The 15,177-nt window shown below is 40.6% G+C and overlaps 1 protein-coding gene across 1 annotated transcript in view; it reads right to left on the bottom strand.

Moving 5' to 3' along the window:
- Positions 1 to 15,177, bottom strand: part of SCEL (sciellin) — a 140,093-nt gene that overhangs the window by 50,251 nt on the left and 74,665 nt on the right. Inside the window, exons 24-27 of the mRNA XM_068984367.1 lie at positions 14,459 to 14,518; positions 14,264 to 14,323; positions 14,055 to 14,111; positions 4,053 to 4,115 (exon numbers count right to left, since the gene is read on the bottom strand). Of these exons, the coding sequence (XP_068840468.1) occupies positions 4,053 to 4,115; positions 14,055 to 14,111; positions 14,264 to 14,323; positions 14,459 to 14,518 (240 nt within the window). The remainder of the gene's footprint in view (positions 1 to 4,052; positions 4,116 to 14,054; positions 14,112 to 14,263; positions 14,324 to 14,458; positions 14,519 to 15,177) is intronic.

Here is a 15,177-nt window from a genome sequence, read left to right as displayed (position 1 = left end):
CATACGCTTGTTTGCTCTCTACATCTGTATCTCTGTTTCTGCTCTGCAAATAGGTTCATCTGTATCATTTTTCTAGTTTCCACATATAAGTGATACACAATATTTGCTTTTCTCTTTCTTTCTTCACTCTGTGTGACATTCATGTCTCTGCAAATGGCACAGTTCCATTCCTTTTTATGGCTGAGTGGCAACTTGACTTTAAATAGCACAAAATAATTTCAGCTGATAAATACCCAAGTCACTGTAAACTTTATAAACCTCTTTTGCATAAAGAACAAAAGTTTACTGAGAGCTTCTGCTGTGCTGTACGCAGTTGTTCAGTTGTGTCCAAGTCTTTGTGACCCTATAGACTGTAGCCCGCCAAGCTCCTCTTTCCATGGGATTCTCCAGGCAAGAACACTGGAGTCAGTTGCCATGCCTTTCTCCAGGGAATCTTCCCAACCAAGGGACTAAATTTATGTCTCCTGCATTGCAGGCAAGTTTTTTTTTTACTGCTGAGCCACTAGCAAAGCCAGTTTACTAAGAGCTTACCATTTGGAATTGTTTTGTGTATTAGGATTGACTTCCACAAAACTATCAAGGTTTTGAGTTCTTGTAAAACTTACAGATTTTAAGTATATAAAAATAACTATTCTTATGATAACCAAAGAGGATAGCAGTGGTGGGGAGCAGAGATAAATTAGGAGTTTGGGGTTAACATGAATACTACTAAATATAAAATCAGTAAACAACAAGGACCCATTGTATAGCACAGGGAACTATACTCAATATATTGTGATAATCTATAATGGAAAAGAATCTGAGGAAGAATATATATTATGTATATGTATAACTGAATCCCTTGGTTGTACACTTGAAACTAACATACCATTGTACATCAATTAAACTTCAGTAAAAAATAAAATTAAAACAAGGAAGTACTCTATTTTGGAGAAATTTAATTTACTAATTTTCTCTACCTGATCAAATCTCTTAATCCCCTGATTCTTAATTTTCTTTCAGTGAAATCTTTACCCATTTTGAGAGTCAAAGTAAACTTTCTATTCTGTAAACAGAATGAAGTGACATGTTAGTCTCTCAGTTGTGTTTGACTCTTAGTGACCCCATGGACTGTAGCCCGCCAGGATCCTCTGTCCGTGGAATTCTCCAGGCAAGAACACTGGAGTAAGTAGCCATTCCCTTCTCCAGTGGATCTTTCTGACCCAGGGGAACCTGGGAATACTGGAGTAAGGAGCCACTCCCTTCTCCAGCGGATCTTTCTGACCCAGGGGAACCTGGGTCTCCTGCATTGCAAGCCTGTTTACAGGCTTCTCTGTGAGCTACCAGAGAAGCCTGTAAACAGAATAGATGGGCACAAAAATTGGGCCCAGGGATTTCTTTTCAACTTTTTTTTTCCCAAGTGAAAATTTTTATCATAGTTGTTCTGTCATGGCTGGGGCAGTGCTACATTTTACATTTAATTTGTAGCTAGATCCTGTACAAGACTGTGATAGAACTGAAGAAGGATGAATGATATCTGGACACAGAACTCAGGGATGAGCAAAAGATTCTGTAGCAGTGGTTAAGGCCTCTGGGCATAACTGACTGTGATGATCACAACCTCACTGGGAGAGGGGAGCATTTGTGAATGTACCTGCGGTTGTTGGCTTATGTTAGGCAGGAGGCACAGATGAAACTGTAGGAAAGCAAAGGAGAGCATGCACACGTTACTGGCAGCCACGGTGTTTCCATCACACACCTCTTCTACACAGACAGCCACGACCCCACCTTGTTGAAGGAGACCGGACAGCCTCAGAAAGCTAGAGGAAGAAGTTATGAGGAAGGAGAAACTGGGAAGTGGCTAAAGTCCTTGGTTACCAAACAGCTATAGAGTAGAGAATGAAAGTGTTAGTCACTCAGTCATGTCTGACTCTCTGTGACCCCAGGGACTATAGCCCGCCAGGCTCCGCTGTCCATGAAATTCTCCAGGCAAGAAAACTGGAGGTAGCCATTTCCTTCTGCAGGGGATCTTCCCGACCCAGGGATCAAACCCAGGTCTCCTACATTGCAGGCAGATTCTTTACTGTCTGAGCCATAGGGAAGCCCTGGTAGAGAATAGGGACATAATAAGTAGAGGGAAGAAGAGGAGAAAAATAGGCAGAGGCCAACACTCAGGAATGACTGAGCGACAATAATGACGAAGCCCTAGGGTTAATGTCTGGGGACTCCTGATGGAAGGGAAGGCCTCTGTAAAGCCTGGCCAGCCTAACGCTTCTGCCCTGGAATTTCCATTTCCTCATTAATCTTTCCATGTGCTTCCCAGGTGGCGCTAGTGGTAAAGAAGTCTCCTGCCAATTCAGGATACCAGACACAGGTTCCACCCCTGGGCCGGGAAGATTCCCTGGGGAAGTGAATGGCTACTCGCTCCAGCATTCTTGCCTGGAGAATCCCATGGACAGAGGAGCCTGGCAGGCTGCAGTCCCTGCCCCCTGAATTTCCGTTTCCTCATTAATCTTTCTAGTAAGACCCTGTTTCATGAATAAGCGCAACTGAAACTGAAACACCTCTCAAATCGCATTCAGGGAAAAGTTCTTTCATGATACTTCATCATTTATGGTCAGTTTTAAAATCTTGATCATTTCCAAATAATACTTGAAAGAGATTGGTTAATTGTAAGCCCAGTACTATTCCCAAAATGGCGGATCCTTTTGACAATGTATCCTCCCTTGTTCTCTCAAAGGCTTGCTTGAGATCACGGAAAGAGAAAGCAGATGATATAGGGAATGAAGGGGACAGAAAGAAACTATGTACCTCGCACAGGAAAGAGCCTTTAACAGACAGGAAAACCAAACAAACCAAGCAGTGAGCCAGCTCCTCTACTTTTCTGTCCTCTGCATGAACCAACAATATCGCTTATTCACATAACAAAAAATTTTTAAACAGAAAAGGCAGCTGCACCTTGCTGCTGCTGCTGCTAAGTCGCTTCAGTCGTGTCTGACTCTGTGCGACCCCGTAGACAGCAGGCCAGTAGGCTCCCCCATCCCTGGGATTCTCCAGGCGAGAACATTGGAGTGGGTTGCCATTGCCTTCTCCAATGCATGAAAGTGAAAAGTGAAAGTGAAGTCACTCAGTTGTGTCCCACCCTCAGCCACCCCATGGACTGCAGCCTACCAGGCTCCTCTGTCCATGGGATTTTCCAGGCAAGAGAGGAAGGTTAAAAACAGAAACCTATTGCTTTTAGGGCCTTCCCACATGTAGGGGGGAAGAACAGTTAAACATCCAGAACTTTGAAAATTGTTTCCTAATTTAAACAATCTGTAACAACAATGAAGCATAGCTTCCATCCTAACCTTCCTTGTAAAAGAAACAAAAAGTGCAACAGTTTCAAAGCCAGGATCCTCTGAGGTGTAAAGAAATTCCAAAATTAGGTCCCGTTTCTTGGCTCTGACAAATCTGTGCCTACTTTTAGCACTAGGTATCCAAGGCAGAGAATCTCAAAGCGCTTTCTGCACCGCTGAAAACCTACCAAGCAACAGTAAGTAAAAATAAATCTTCACAGCCCAAGTGCAGAGCACTCAATTTCCGTCATGCCTTTTACACTAAGCCATTGAACAGCAGGCCTTTACTCAGAAATTCTAACAGAATTCAAATTTTGTTACCTTTTTTCAGATCAGCTATTAAGCACCCTGTGGGGGGTGTTGCTTAGTTGCTCAGTTGTTTAGTTGCTCAGTTGTGTCCGACTCTTTGCAACCCCGTGGACTGTAGCCTGCCAGGTTCCTCTGTCCATGGGATTTCCCAGGCAAGATTACTGAACTGGGTTGCCATTTCCTTCTCCAGGGGATCTTCCCAACCCAGAGATTGAATCCAAGTCTCTTGCAGTGGCAGGCAGATTCTTTACCACTGAGCCACCAGGGAAACCCAAGTACCCTGTACATTTTTCTTTAAATTCAGATAGTATTTATATTTAAACATCATAGTACAGTTCAACCTCTCAGAAAATCGTCCAGGGTTACATAATTTATGAAGGTTCATATAGAATTCATAAGAAAAACGTAAATTAGAATAAGTCTTACCTTTCATTCTTATTCTTAGACACATTGTAATTTATGTCAATTAAATTTTCTAGGTTCTGGTCTCTACAGGAAAAAACATAAGCAAATATTTAAATATATATATGTATATGTGATTTAGTTACATATGATTTTAAGAAATAAAGCATTAGAATAAAGCATTTTAAACCAGTACATAATTTTAAACATAGGCATTTGTGGTTGTAAAGAATATGGGACACTGAAAATCTGACATTGAACTATTAGATCTATACAACTCAAGTAGAGCACAAACTACATTATGCTGCTGCTGCTGCTGCTGCTAAGTCGCTTCAGTCGTGTCCGACTCTGCAACCCCATAGACGGCAGCCCAACAGGCTCCCCCATCCCTGGGATTCTCCAGGCAAGAACACTGGAGTGGGTTGCCATTTCCTTCTCCAATGCATGAAAGGGAAAAGTGAAAGTGAAGTCGCTCAGTCGTGTCCGACTCTTCGCGATCCCATGGACTGCAGCCTACCAGGCTCCTCTGCCCATGGGATTTTCCAGGCAAGAGTACTGGAGTGGGGTGCCATTGCCTTCTCCTTTACATTATGAGAGAGAAGTGAACTAAGTTTTTTGGAGGTTTGATAAATTCAGTCTGAAAAGAAACAACTGATTGATATCTATCAGTTGAGTGAACACTTACTTCACATCACAAAGGACTAACTTGTGTATTTCCATGTGGATTATCTCATTTAGACCTCACGGAACCTTGCAGGACAGCATGCAAGGCTCAGCAACTCTAAGTGAATTTTCCAAGGTCAATTAACTAATTTGTGAAAGAGTCAAGGCTTGAAACTGAGCCACCTGCTCATCTGAAATCAATTCTTCAATATTTAATTAGAGCCTTCATTCCAGATTTTTGCATAACACAGACATGAGAAGTCAACCCAAAATTTGAATCAACAGTCCACAATGTGGAGGATGAATGGGATAATTAGATTCTTAAATCTTGGGCTACAATGATTTGTCACACTTTCATGAGATACAGTGTTCTCTGGTGTGTTATGTACACATTAGCTGCTTATATATTTTTTCTATTATACTGGTAGTTCTCAGTTTTTTCCCATAAGTTTGGAAAAGCTTTGTCACCAACTCTACTGGTTTGCAGGATGGTTTAGGAGTAAGAGTGAGGCCATATCTTTTCATGCATTGGACAAGGCAATGGCAACCCACTCCAGTGTTCTTGCCTGGAGAATCCCAGGGACGGGGGAGCCTGGTGGGCTGCCATCTCTGGAGTCGCACAGAGTCAGACACGACTGAAGTGACTTAGCAGCAGCAGCAGTAGCATTTCTTCCCCTACTTTTACGGGCCAGTTAGTCAACCTTTCTAAGCTTCCTTTTGTAAACTAGGATAATATCTAAGTTCATAAGGTTTCAGTGAGAATAAATGAGTTAGTGTAAATAAAATTTATAGGCACAATGTCTATAGTTATGCCTGAACTGAGTAAGAATAAATAAGTGATAATTAATAGAAGTGTAGTGACAACTGCAGTGGGCACTATGAATTCCAAAATGTTGAGGGACTGTATTTTCATTTCTGCTGTAACTTTTCACATCTTTAGCATTAACTCCAGTTTTCATAAATCTCCCTTCTCTGGTCCTGAATGGTAGATTTCAAGTAAGGTTCTTTTATGTGGAATCAGTGTATAGACTCAAATTGATATTTATAAGGATAAAAAATAATATAAAATTCTTTGTATTTATGTGGAGTGAGACTTACTACTCTTTTTATATAACATCCAAGCCATCAATAATTGATAAATATGCTAATTGGGCAGCATTCCATAGCTATAAAGTTCACATTTAAAATACTAGCTACATATCTTTGAAAATATAGAAATTAATTAAATTAATTTTTAATGTGAGTTATAGTAGAAAATATGCCAATTTAATATATGTAAAAAGTAAAGGATTTCAGAAGTAGCTTGGAAGTATCAAAATCATTTGATGCTACAGTCTGAATAATATAAAATTCAAAACTGACTTCTCCAGCATAGCTGCTAGAACTGTATGAGGAGACCTCCCAGATCTCATCTTTTGAATTTAGAAACAGAGACAGCAGGCTTTTCCTTTGTAACCCTTGATCAATTCAGTTCAGTCACTCAGTCGTATCTGACTATTTGCGACCCCATGGACTTCAGGATGCCAGGCTTCCCTGTCCACCACCAACTCCCAGAGCCTACTCAAACTCATGTCCATCAAGTCGGTGACGCCATCCAACCATCTCATCCTCTGTCGTCCCCTTCTCCTCCCACCTTCAATCTTTCCCAGCATCAGGGTCTTTTCCAATGAGTTGGTTCTTCGCATCAGTTGGCCAGAGTATTAGAGTTTCAGCTTCATCATCAGTCTTTCCAATGAATATGCAGGACTGATTTCCCTTAGGATTGACAGGTTGGATCTCCTTGCTGTCCAAGGGACTCTCAAGAGTTTTCTCCAACACCACAGTTCAAAAGCATCAATTCTTTGGCACACAGCTTTCACTATAGTCCTTGATGGTCCTTCCTTAATTACTAGAAACACCTCTTGACCTCAGGACTCACCATAGTATTTTGACAGCCAGGGTATTAAATTATCCTCCCCCTTAACGTTTAAAAATAATACTTCACTAAACACTTGTGAATAATGGATTAAAAATTAAGTATTTAACTTAACTTTAAAGGATCATGGTCTTCCATAATCCAGTTTCCCAGCAATGTCAAACTGGGATGGTTGGCAGAGGCAAACACTGAGAGAGAAATGTGAATTTTAGGGAAGGAGAATTCTATCCCAGGAAGTGATTCTCCCTCCAAAGCTAACCTTGGATGAACTGAGTGGCATTTTTAAAGGAAGCTGGTGTTTTTCATTATGACTTAAGAATAAAATCACATTACTGTGACTTAACATGGCCTTGCACGCAGTAGCTGCTCCAAAAATACTTATGGCCTTAAATGTATTTAAATTATCTTTTCTCCTTCTCTGGTGGAAATTTATTGCTACCTTACCCAGCTCTGGGAAAAGACATGAAAAGGACGCCAGGGGAAAGATGTTAGACCCTGAACCTTTAAGGTAGCCAGCTCCGCACACATCTAGGTACAGAGTATACACCAGGACCACAGAGAAAAAGTTCACAAGAGACGGTGATGGGCATTTCACCTCCATTTGCATCAGTCACCCTGAACCTGCCTTACTTCACCCCTGAATTGCACATATTTCTTTCCTTTTTTTCACTCAGCTCCCAACCCTGGCTTTGTTTCCTTATTTTGGAACTCTTCCTTATGGGGTCGAATATTGCCCTTCCACCAAATTTATATGCTGAAGTCCTAACACCAGCATGTCAGAATGTGCCTTTATTTAGAGACGGGGGTCTTTACAGAGATCCTCAAGTTCAAATGAGGTCATCAGTGTGGGTCCTAATCCAATATGAATGGCATCTTGATTAGAAGAAGGAATTTAGGCTTGGATACACACAGATGGAAGACAACGTGAAGACAAATGGTGAAGACAGCGCTCTACCAGCCAAGAAGGGTGGCCTGGAATAGATCCTTCCATCTAGGCCTTCAGAAGGAGCCAGCCCTACTGACTTCTTGATCTTAGACTTCCAGACTCCAGAATGATGAGAAAACAAATTTCTGTTTTAACCCACTCAGACTATGGTTCTAGTTATGGCAGTCCCAGCGAACAAATACAGATTCACTTCTGCCCTCACGACAGATACTATTATGTACAGTTCCTCGGCCTGATGCTGGCTACCCTTACCTGCTTGGCACTTTTCATTCCCAGGTGCTACAGATACTGCATCTTTGATCTGTCTATACTTCCATTCTCCACCCCCACCCCCAGGACCCAATCTTTTGGATCCTAGCTATGGTGAAGGAGGGCAGAAGTGGATTTAGACCTAAGCAAGGAGGAGACACCAGAAGCTCACAAATCCAACCACTCCAGGTAGATAATTCAAAATTGGAACCTGTACTTGCCTTCAAAGAAGCACACTCCCAAAGGGATATAACTGTGAATCATCAAATAAGCCGTGTTATTAGGGTTATAGAAATTTTGCTGTTTTTATTAAATAGTGCCACATATCAAGTTTGCTAGAGTGGGCTATAAGATTTTATTCTGAATCCTCTATACTAATATTTAAAGCAAAATTAAAAGTTCCAGGTTATGAAAAGTACAAAATGTGGATTTGCTATGGCTGTTCACCCTGATTGGTGTCATCAGTTAGGTTTAGAGATACAATAAAAAAAAGTTCAGAATGCCCATAAACTTCCCAAGCTGAAGAATGTGAAAATAAATTTTCATTTTTCAATTAAGACCACATCTATCACGTCATCTCTTTTACACCATGGTAGAAGATGAAAAGCTGTGAGTCAAAGTGTGAAAAATAGATTTTTATAGAAGCCCAGCCAAATGCTGCCGGGTCGAACAAACGCTTGATTCCAAACCCTTTCTATGGCAGTTCGATAGAAGGATGACCTGGTAATTTTGTAATTTTATGAGCAGTCGGAATCAACTTTAAGAAAGACCACCAATTCTCTGTGAATCCAGCAAGAAGTGCTATAAAGAAATTTTGTTAACCATAGTAACTAAAAATGTTTTTCTTTATGTAGACTTCAAAATGTTTAGGAACAAATATGAGTTATCTGTTATGTAGAATCATAGCATACATTTTGAATGTAGGTATTTATCTGTTATAATCATGTAATTTATTTTCTACAGCCCCATTAAGGAATATAACACTTCTTAACAGAGCAGATTAAGCCAAAAAAAAAAAAAAAAGAGAGAGAGAAAGAGAAAGATTCCAGGGACCAAGCTATCATTATGTCTCATATAATATAGGTTTTCATAAGATATGCTCTACATGGAAGTTAACAGATCACTCCCAACTGCGCTTCCTCTCTTATGAGGGTGTGGGAGGTGTTTATTAAAAGCGGCAATATGTTTCTCTCTCTACAGCTTACTTAAATTGTTTTTGCAGAGTATCAAACACATTTGCAAAATTAAAAGCCTCCATATAAAAAATTCACTATGGTCCCTCTTTTATGCCAAGAACTAAATCTTAGGCTTTAAGCTTTAGTTCAAAAGGAATATTTACCTCTCTGAAAGAAGTATAGGACACAGTGAGATAACTGCTATAACTCTTCAACTCTATTGACTTTGCAGAATGGGCCCAGCATTACATATTTTTATAATTAGCTTTAATGAGGGAATCTTAAAGATTTTATATTAAAGAAATTAACAGGTCCATAGAGAAAATGATCAACTTACATATTTTAAATATAAGATATGATCAAGAATTTCAGTGGCTCTAATTCACTCTGGTTCATTGAGATTGTGGTTTAAAATAGAGTCATTGGTTTAAGCAGAAAGCCAGTCATAGGATATCAGATCCCTCCAGTCTGGTTTTACTCCTGAGAGCTCAGAGTGTTAGAGTTATGAGGCACTATAGGTTTTATCTAGCTAGGTGATCACAGGCCTTCATTTATTTTGAGATTTAGCATGTAACTCAGAGAATATTTATTAAGCACCTAATATGTGCCACACATTGTGGTATGCACTGCAGATAAAGAAGTGAACAAGACAGACCCAATATTTGCTCTTAAAAACCCAGTAGTTGAAGACAGATTATTAAATAATAATTCCCTATAAGAGGCAAACATTCTGCAGAACAGAATAATAGCTTGAGAACATCTAGAAGGACCTGATACAGAAGTGATGGGTCAGGGTGGGCTTCTCAGAGCCTGAGTAAAATACATCTTAGCTCACATCTGAAGTATAAATAGCAGTTATCCATGCAAGAATGATGGCAGAGGAGCAAGGTATGAGCAGGTCAGAGAATGAGTGGCTGGACTTTGCTTGTGGGTGGAGCCCAGCAGGGAATGGGGGTGGAAAACCTGTGGAGGCAACATCATGCTAGGCTTTGGAAACCAGGGTAAGGGGTACACGTTATCCAGTGGCAATGAGAAGACACTGAAGGATTTCATCACAGGAAGGATAGGATCAGATTTATGTTTTAGGAAGATCACTCGACAGTGTGGCAGACGGACTGAAGGACAGAAGGTATCACTGACAGCAGACGGACTAGTCAGGAGACCTCACAGTAAGCTGGGCTATAGTAGCAAGTGGGGATGATGAAGTGTCTCAGTTCCTGAGATAATTAGGAGAAGCATTCAAAGTGACCTGTTGATTTCAGGGAATGAAGCAACAGAAAGGGTCAAGATGACCTCCCACCTCCGGCTTTCTGTCTTGGGCAGAAATGTGAGAAAGACGCAATAGGGAGATAGGAAAGAATTCTTGTCTCATTGAAGTACTAGCAAGACATGTCTCAGCAAATAGGACACCCTTTATAAAGAAGGAAGTATAATACTACAAGAGCTTCCCAGGTGGCGCTAGCGGTAAAGAACTTGCCTGCCAATGTAGGAGACATAAGAGACGTGGGTTCGATCTCTGGGCTGGGAAGATCCCCTGGAGGAGGACATGGCAACCCACTCCAGTATTCTTGCCTGAAAACTCCCATGGACAGAGGAGCCTGGAAGGCTACCTTCATAGGGTCAGAAAGAGTCAGACACGACTGAAGCCACTTAGCACGCACACAGTGCGTAATTCTACAAATAGTTCAGAATACTTTTTCTACTTTAGATGAATGATGCCCTTCTAACAGTAAAGACCTGTATCACTGGATGTGTTTCAACCTTCATATGGGAGCAGCTGCTTATAGGCTACAGATAACTGAGAAATATTTATCTTTCTTTAATGTTGGTTCATAAAAATGTGAAACTCACTGCTAAAAGTCACACAGTTTTTCCCCGAGTAAATGAAAATTCTGTGCACATCTGCATTTGTTGGGTTCCTAGAAGAGCTCAGGGACACCTGCTCACATTCGGATTGATGACTGAAGTTTATTCCGCCCCCTAACTGTGAATTAAATATACAGCTGCTGGAAATGTCAGCAAAGTCACACAAAAGCAACTCTGATTCACTGCTGTTATACTATTAAATAATCAGTGCTCCTGTCACATTGAATTGGATGTAAAAGTGCTTTGTGGCTATTATTTCTACAGGGAGGCATGTTAAAATGCCCCCTCTCTTTACCCATTAAAATCAATGGGCCACAGAGATACACTGTAGATACAGGTGACTGAACACAGTGAATGAACTCCCTTTTTTCAAATAGGCAGCTCAGTCTTCCCTGTTTATTCTGCGATGATTCTTGAATATCCTGGCTGATTATCATCAAATCAGCGCCTCCCCCACCCCGCCCGCCTCCTTGTAGCTCAGCTGGTAAAGAATCCGTCTGCAGTGTGGGAGACCTGGGTTTGGCCCCTGGGTTGGGAAGATCCCCTGGAGAAGGGAAAGGCTACCCACTCCAGTATTCTGGCCTGGAGAATTCCAGGGCTTCCCTGGTGGCTCAGGCAGTATAGAATCCACTTGCAATGGGGAGACCTGAGTTCAATCCCTAGGTTGGAAAGATCCTCTGGAGGAGGGCATGGCAACCCACTCAAGTATTCTTGCCTGGAAAATCCCCAAGGACAGAGGTGCCTGGCAGGCTATAGTTCATGGGGTCGCAAAGAGTCGGACATGACTGAGTGATGAAGCACGCATGAATATATATACACTATCGTGTAAAGTGGATAGCTATGAGAAGTTGCTGTATAACACAAGCAGCTTAGTCAGGTGCTCTGTGATGACCTAGGGGGGTGGAATAGGGGGAGGGAAGGGAGGCTGGAGGTAGAGGTGGAGAGGAGGACTGGGGGTGGGGGTGGGGAGGCAATATACATGTAATTTGGGCTTCCCTGGTGGCTCAGAGGATAAAGCGTCTGCCTGCAATGCAGGAGACCCGGGTTCGATCCCTGGGTTGGGAAGATCCCCTGGAGAAGGAAATGGCAACCCACTCCAGTATTCTTGCCTGGAGAATCCCATGGACAGAGGAGCCTGGTGGGCTACAGTCCACGGGGTCGTGAAGAGTCGGACACGACTGAGCGACTTCACTTTCACTTTCACTGTGGTTGATTTGCGTTGTTGTATGGTAGAAACCAACACAACACTGTAAAAATTTTAAAAAGAAAAGGAAAAAAACCCCACACAAATAGAAAGGGCAAATGAAAACACTAATGTAGAAAACAAACTAAAAGACATAAGAACCAGGCTGATAAGCATGTCACACTGTCCTGTTGCTGCCTGTGGCTTCAAAGCAATTTTCTGTATGTTATTTGCTTTCTTCATCCCAGAATGGGAAAGGAAGTCGCTCAGTCATGTCCGACTCTTTGCGACCCCATGGACTGTAGCCGACCAGGCTTCTCCATCCATGGGATTTCCAGGCAAGAGTACTGGAGTGGGTTGCCATTTCCTTCTCCAGGGGGATGTTCCTGACCCAGGGATCGACCCTGGGTTTCTCGCATTGTAGGCAGACGCTTTACCGTCTGAGCCACCAAAACCTCACTATTTACCATTAAAAATTATGACTCTCCTTGAATGGAATGATCAATACTTAAATCACTATGCTAAATGGTAAAGGCGAACACTCCTCTCTGAAATGAACATCTTTTACAAAGCAATACCAAAAGCATAAGACAACTTCCAGTTACTACCAAAGACTGAAATAATAATTCACCACCTGATTAAAGTACACACGCTGAAGATACAAACACTATCAGTTGTAGTATAGTCTTAAATATACATGCAAAAACCTAACTAATTTGCATACAGTGTTGAAAAAGGGCTTTCTACATTCAGTTATGCCTGGTAAGTAAGCCTTGTTTTAAGACATGGGTTTTGTAAATATGGTTATCATTGAGGCCTCCATCTCTTTGGGAAATAAAGGATCAACATATTTTTTAGAAAGAATATATAAATCACAATAATAAAACTATAATATTATTCAGTTGAACTTTTAAACCAATGGCTTCCTTGAACTTTTAAAACAATTTTTCCTGAAAAAATTAATCTGAAACAAACTGAACTACATGTTTTCAACATATACTGATCTTTATCATGAATTAAATCCTTCCATTGTAACTGTACTTCTAAGACAGACATTTCAGGAATGGTATGCAACAAATCCTATTAGAAATAAGGACGATATTCAATGAATAATGAGCCATTATCACTAAGATCTGATTAACTTTTCGTGCCTTTTTTATCCTGACACTTTTCACTGGGAGTTCAGTAGTTAATTCTAGAGCATATGGATGTTCATAAAGACTGAACTTGTTCGTTGATCTTGGTTGGCTACTCCATTAATTCCTACAGACTAGTGAGACTAGAATAGTGAGACTACAATTCCCAGCTATATATTTATTACAACAAAATTTCAGGTCAGCAGAACAATGTAGACTTCTGATACAACGCACTCTGGACATTATCAGTGAATAAGCTCTTTTGGTGAAAGATACGACATAAAGATAAGACATAAAGACTCCCTGGAGAAAGAAATAGCAACCCATTCCAGTATTCTCAGCTGGGAAATCCCATGGACAGAGGAGTCTGTGGGCTATGGTTCATGGGGTTGCAAAGAGTTGGACACAACTTAGCAACTAAACATGTATGACATAAAGATAGTGAACTGTAAGATATTTACAAAACTCAAAACGGAAGTTCAAGGTTAAAATCTGCTGGATTTGCTGTGGAGTTGTAATTCTGAAGACGCAGTATCCTTTTCAATACTCTGGTCCTCTGTAAGCATCTATGTAAATCACTGGTTTGGTCCAGCTTTTCCAAAATGTGTTTTACTTTTAATTTATTTCACAGATTTTTCATTTCAGTTGTGATACTCTATTTCCTATGGACAACAAACAAATATTTGCTTTGTGCAAATAAGAAATACACAACTGCATGTGAAAGAGTGCAGTTGATTCCAGAAGAGTACAGCATGTTCTTTGCTGACAGGAAACACATGGGTTATAAATGTGTGCTCATGTGAACACAAGAAAAACAAAAGGCTTCTTTTTTAAAAAGAAAAGAAAGAAAGAACGTTGGGTACATGTCAAGATAGTTAGGCAAAGTCATTTACCGCTTAGTATTTCTGAGTGCTGAAGGTTTCACTTGAATGAGATTGTCTAAAGCTTGGCTGTTAAAAAGAGAAAAAACACACACTCCAATTAGTAATAGGGGTGGGTTTTTTTTTTGCCTTTTTTAGGTGTATAAACCAATATTATAAATCTGCTCCACTCAGGAGCAACAGACAGGAGAGCTATGAAATGACTACTTTTATTTGATTACCTTTGATTGCTTCTGATGACTGCAGGATTCACTTTGATGAGGTTATCGAGATCCTGGTTTCTTTAAATAGAAAAATAAAAAGGTTAATTATAAATTCTTTTGGTAGGCTCACTAAGGTTATAAATCTGCTTGAACTAACAGTAAAACAGAACATCCTTCCTACCCAAAGTACAAAAATTAATACAGTTCTATTACCTTTGATTGTTGAGGAGAATTTCAGGATTCACTTTGATGAGCTTATCAAGATCTTGATTTCTTTAAGTGCAAAAAAATTAAAGCAGTTTTGTTAGAGATAATCCAGGTTTAAGTTGGTTGGAACTGGAAGAAGGGATTGGCTATTTTATCATTGGTTGTTGTTGTTGTCAGACTCTTTTGCTACCCAATGGACTGTAGCCTGCTAGGCTTCTCTGTCGATGGGATTTCCCAGGCAGGGATACTGGAGCAGGTTGCCATTCCCTTCTCCAGATGATCTTCCCAACCCCAGGATTGAGCATTGGCAGGAGGATTCTTTACCACTGAGCCAATAGGGAAACTCATCTGTGACACCTATTGGTTTGGCATAGAACAGATCTGAGATACATTTCAACCAATCCAGGGAGGATACATTATGTAGGATCACGAGAAAAACTACTCTGACTTTACACAGTTTGTGTTCAGAGCCCATCTACCAGCACACGCTGACTCAGAGTCCACACCAAACATCTTGTGATTTATCACTTTTACTCTGCAATGCTTTAACAATACGAAGATACAAATGATTACAAGGTCCTTGATATTTTAAGAATCATATTCATCAACAAGTGCTATCATTTTATAAAAAATTAATAAGCTCCAAAACTGGGATTATACTTAACATAAGGCTTGGCAAAGAGAGTTCCAGAAATCCATCAAAATTATGACTTCTCTTTCCTCTA

This window comes from Capricornis sumatraensis, chromosome 12, assembly GCF_032405125.1.
Source record: "Capricornis sumatraensis isolate serow.1 chromosome 12, serow.2, whole genome shotgun sequence".
NCBI classification, from domain to species: Eukaryota; Metazoa; Chordata; class Mammalia; order Artiodactyla; family Bovidae; genus Capricornis; species Capricornis sumatraensis.
The sequence above is the reverse complement of the archived record's forward strand: the minus strand, read 5'-3'. Positions and strand labels throughout refer to the sequence as shown.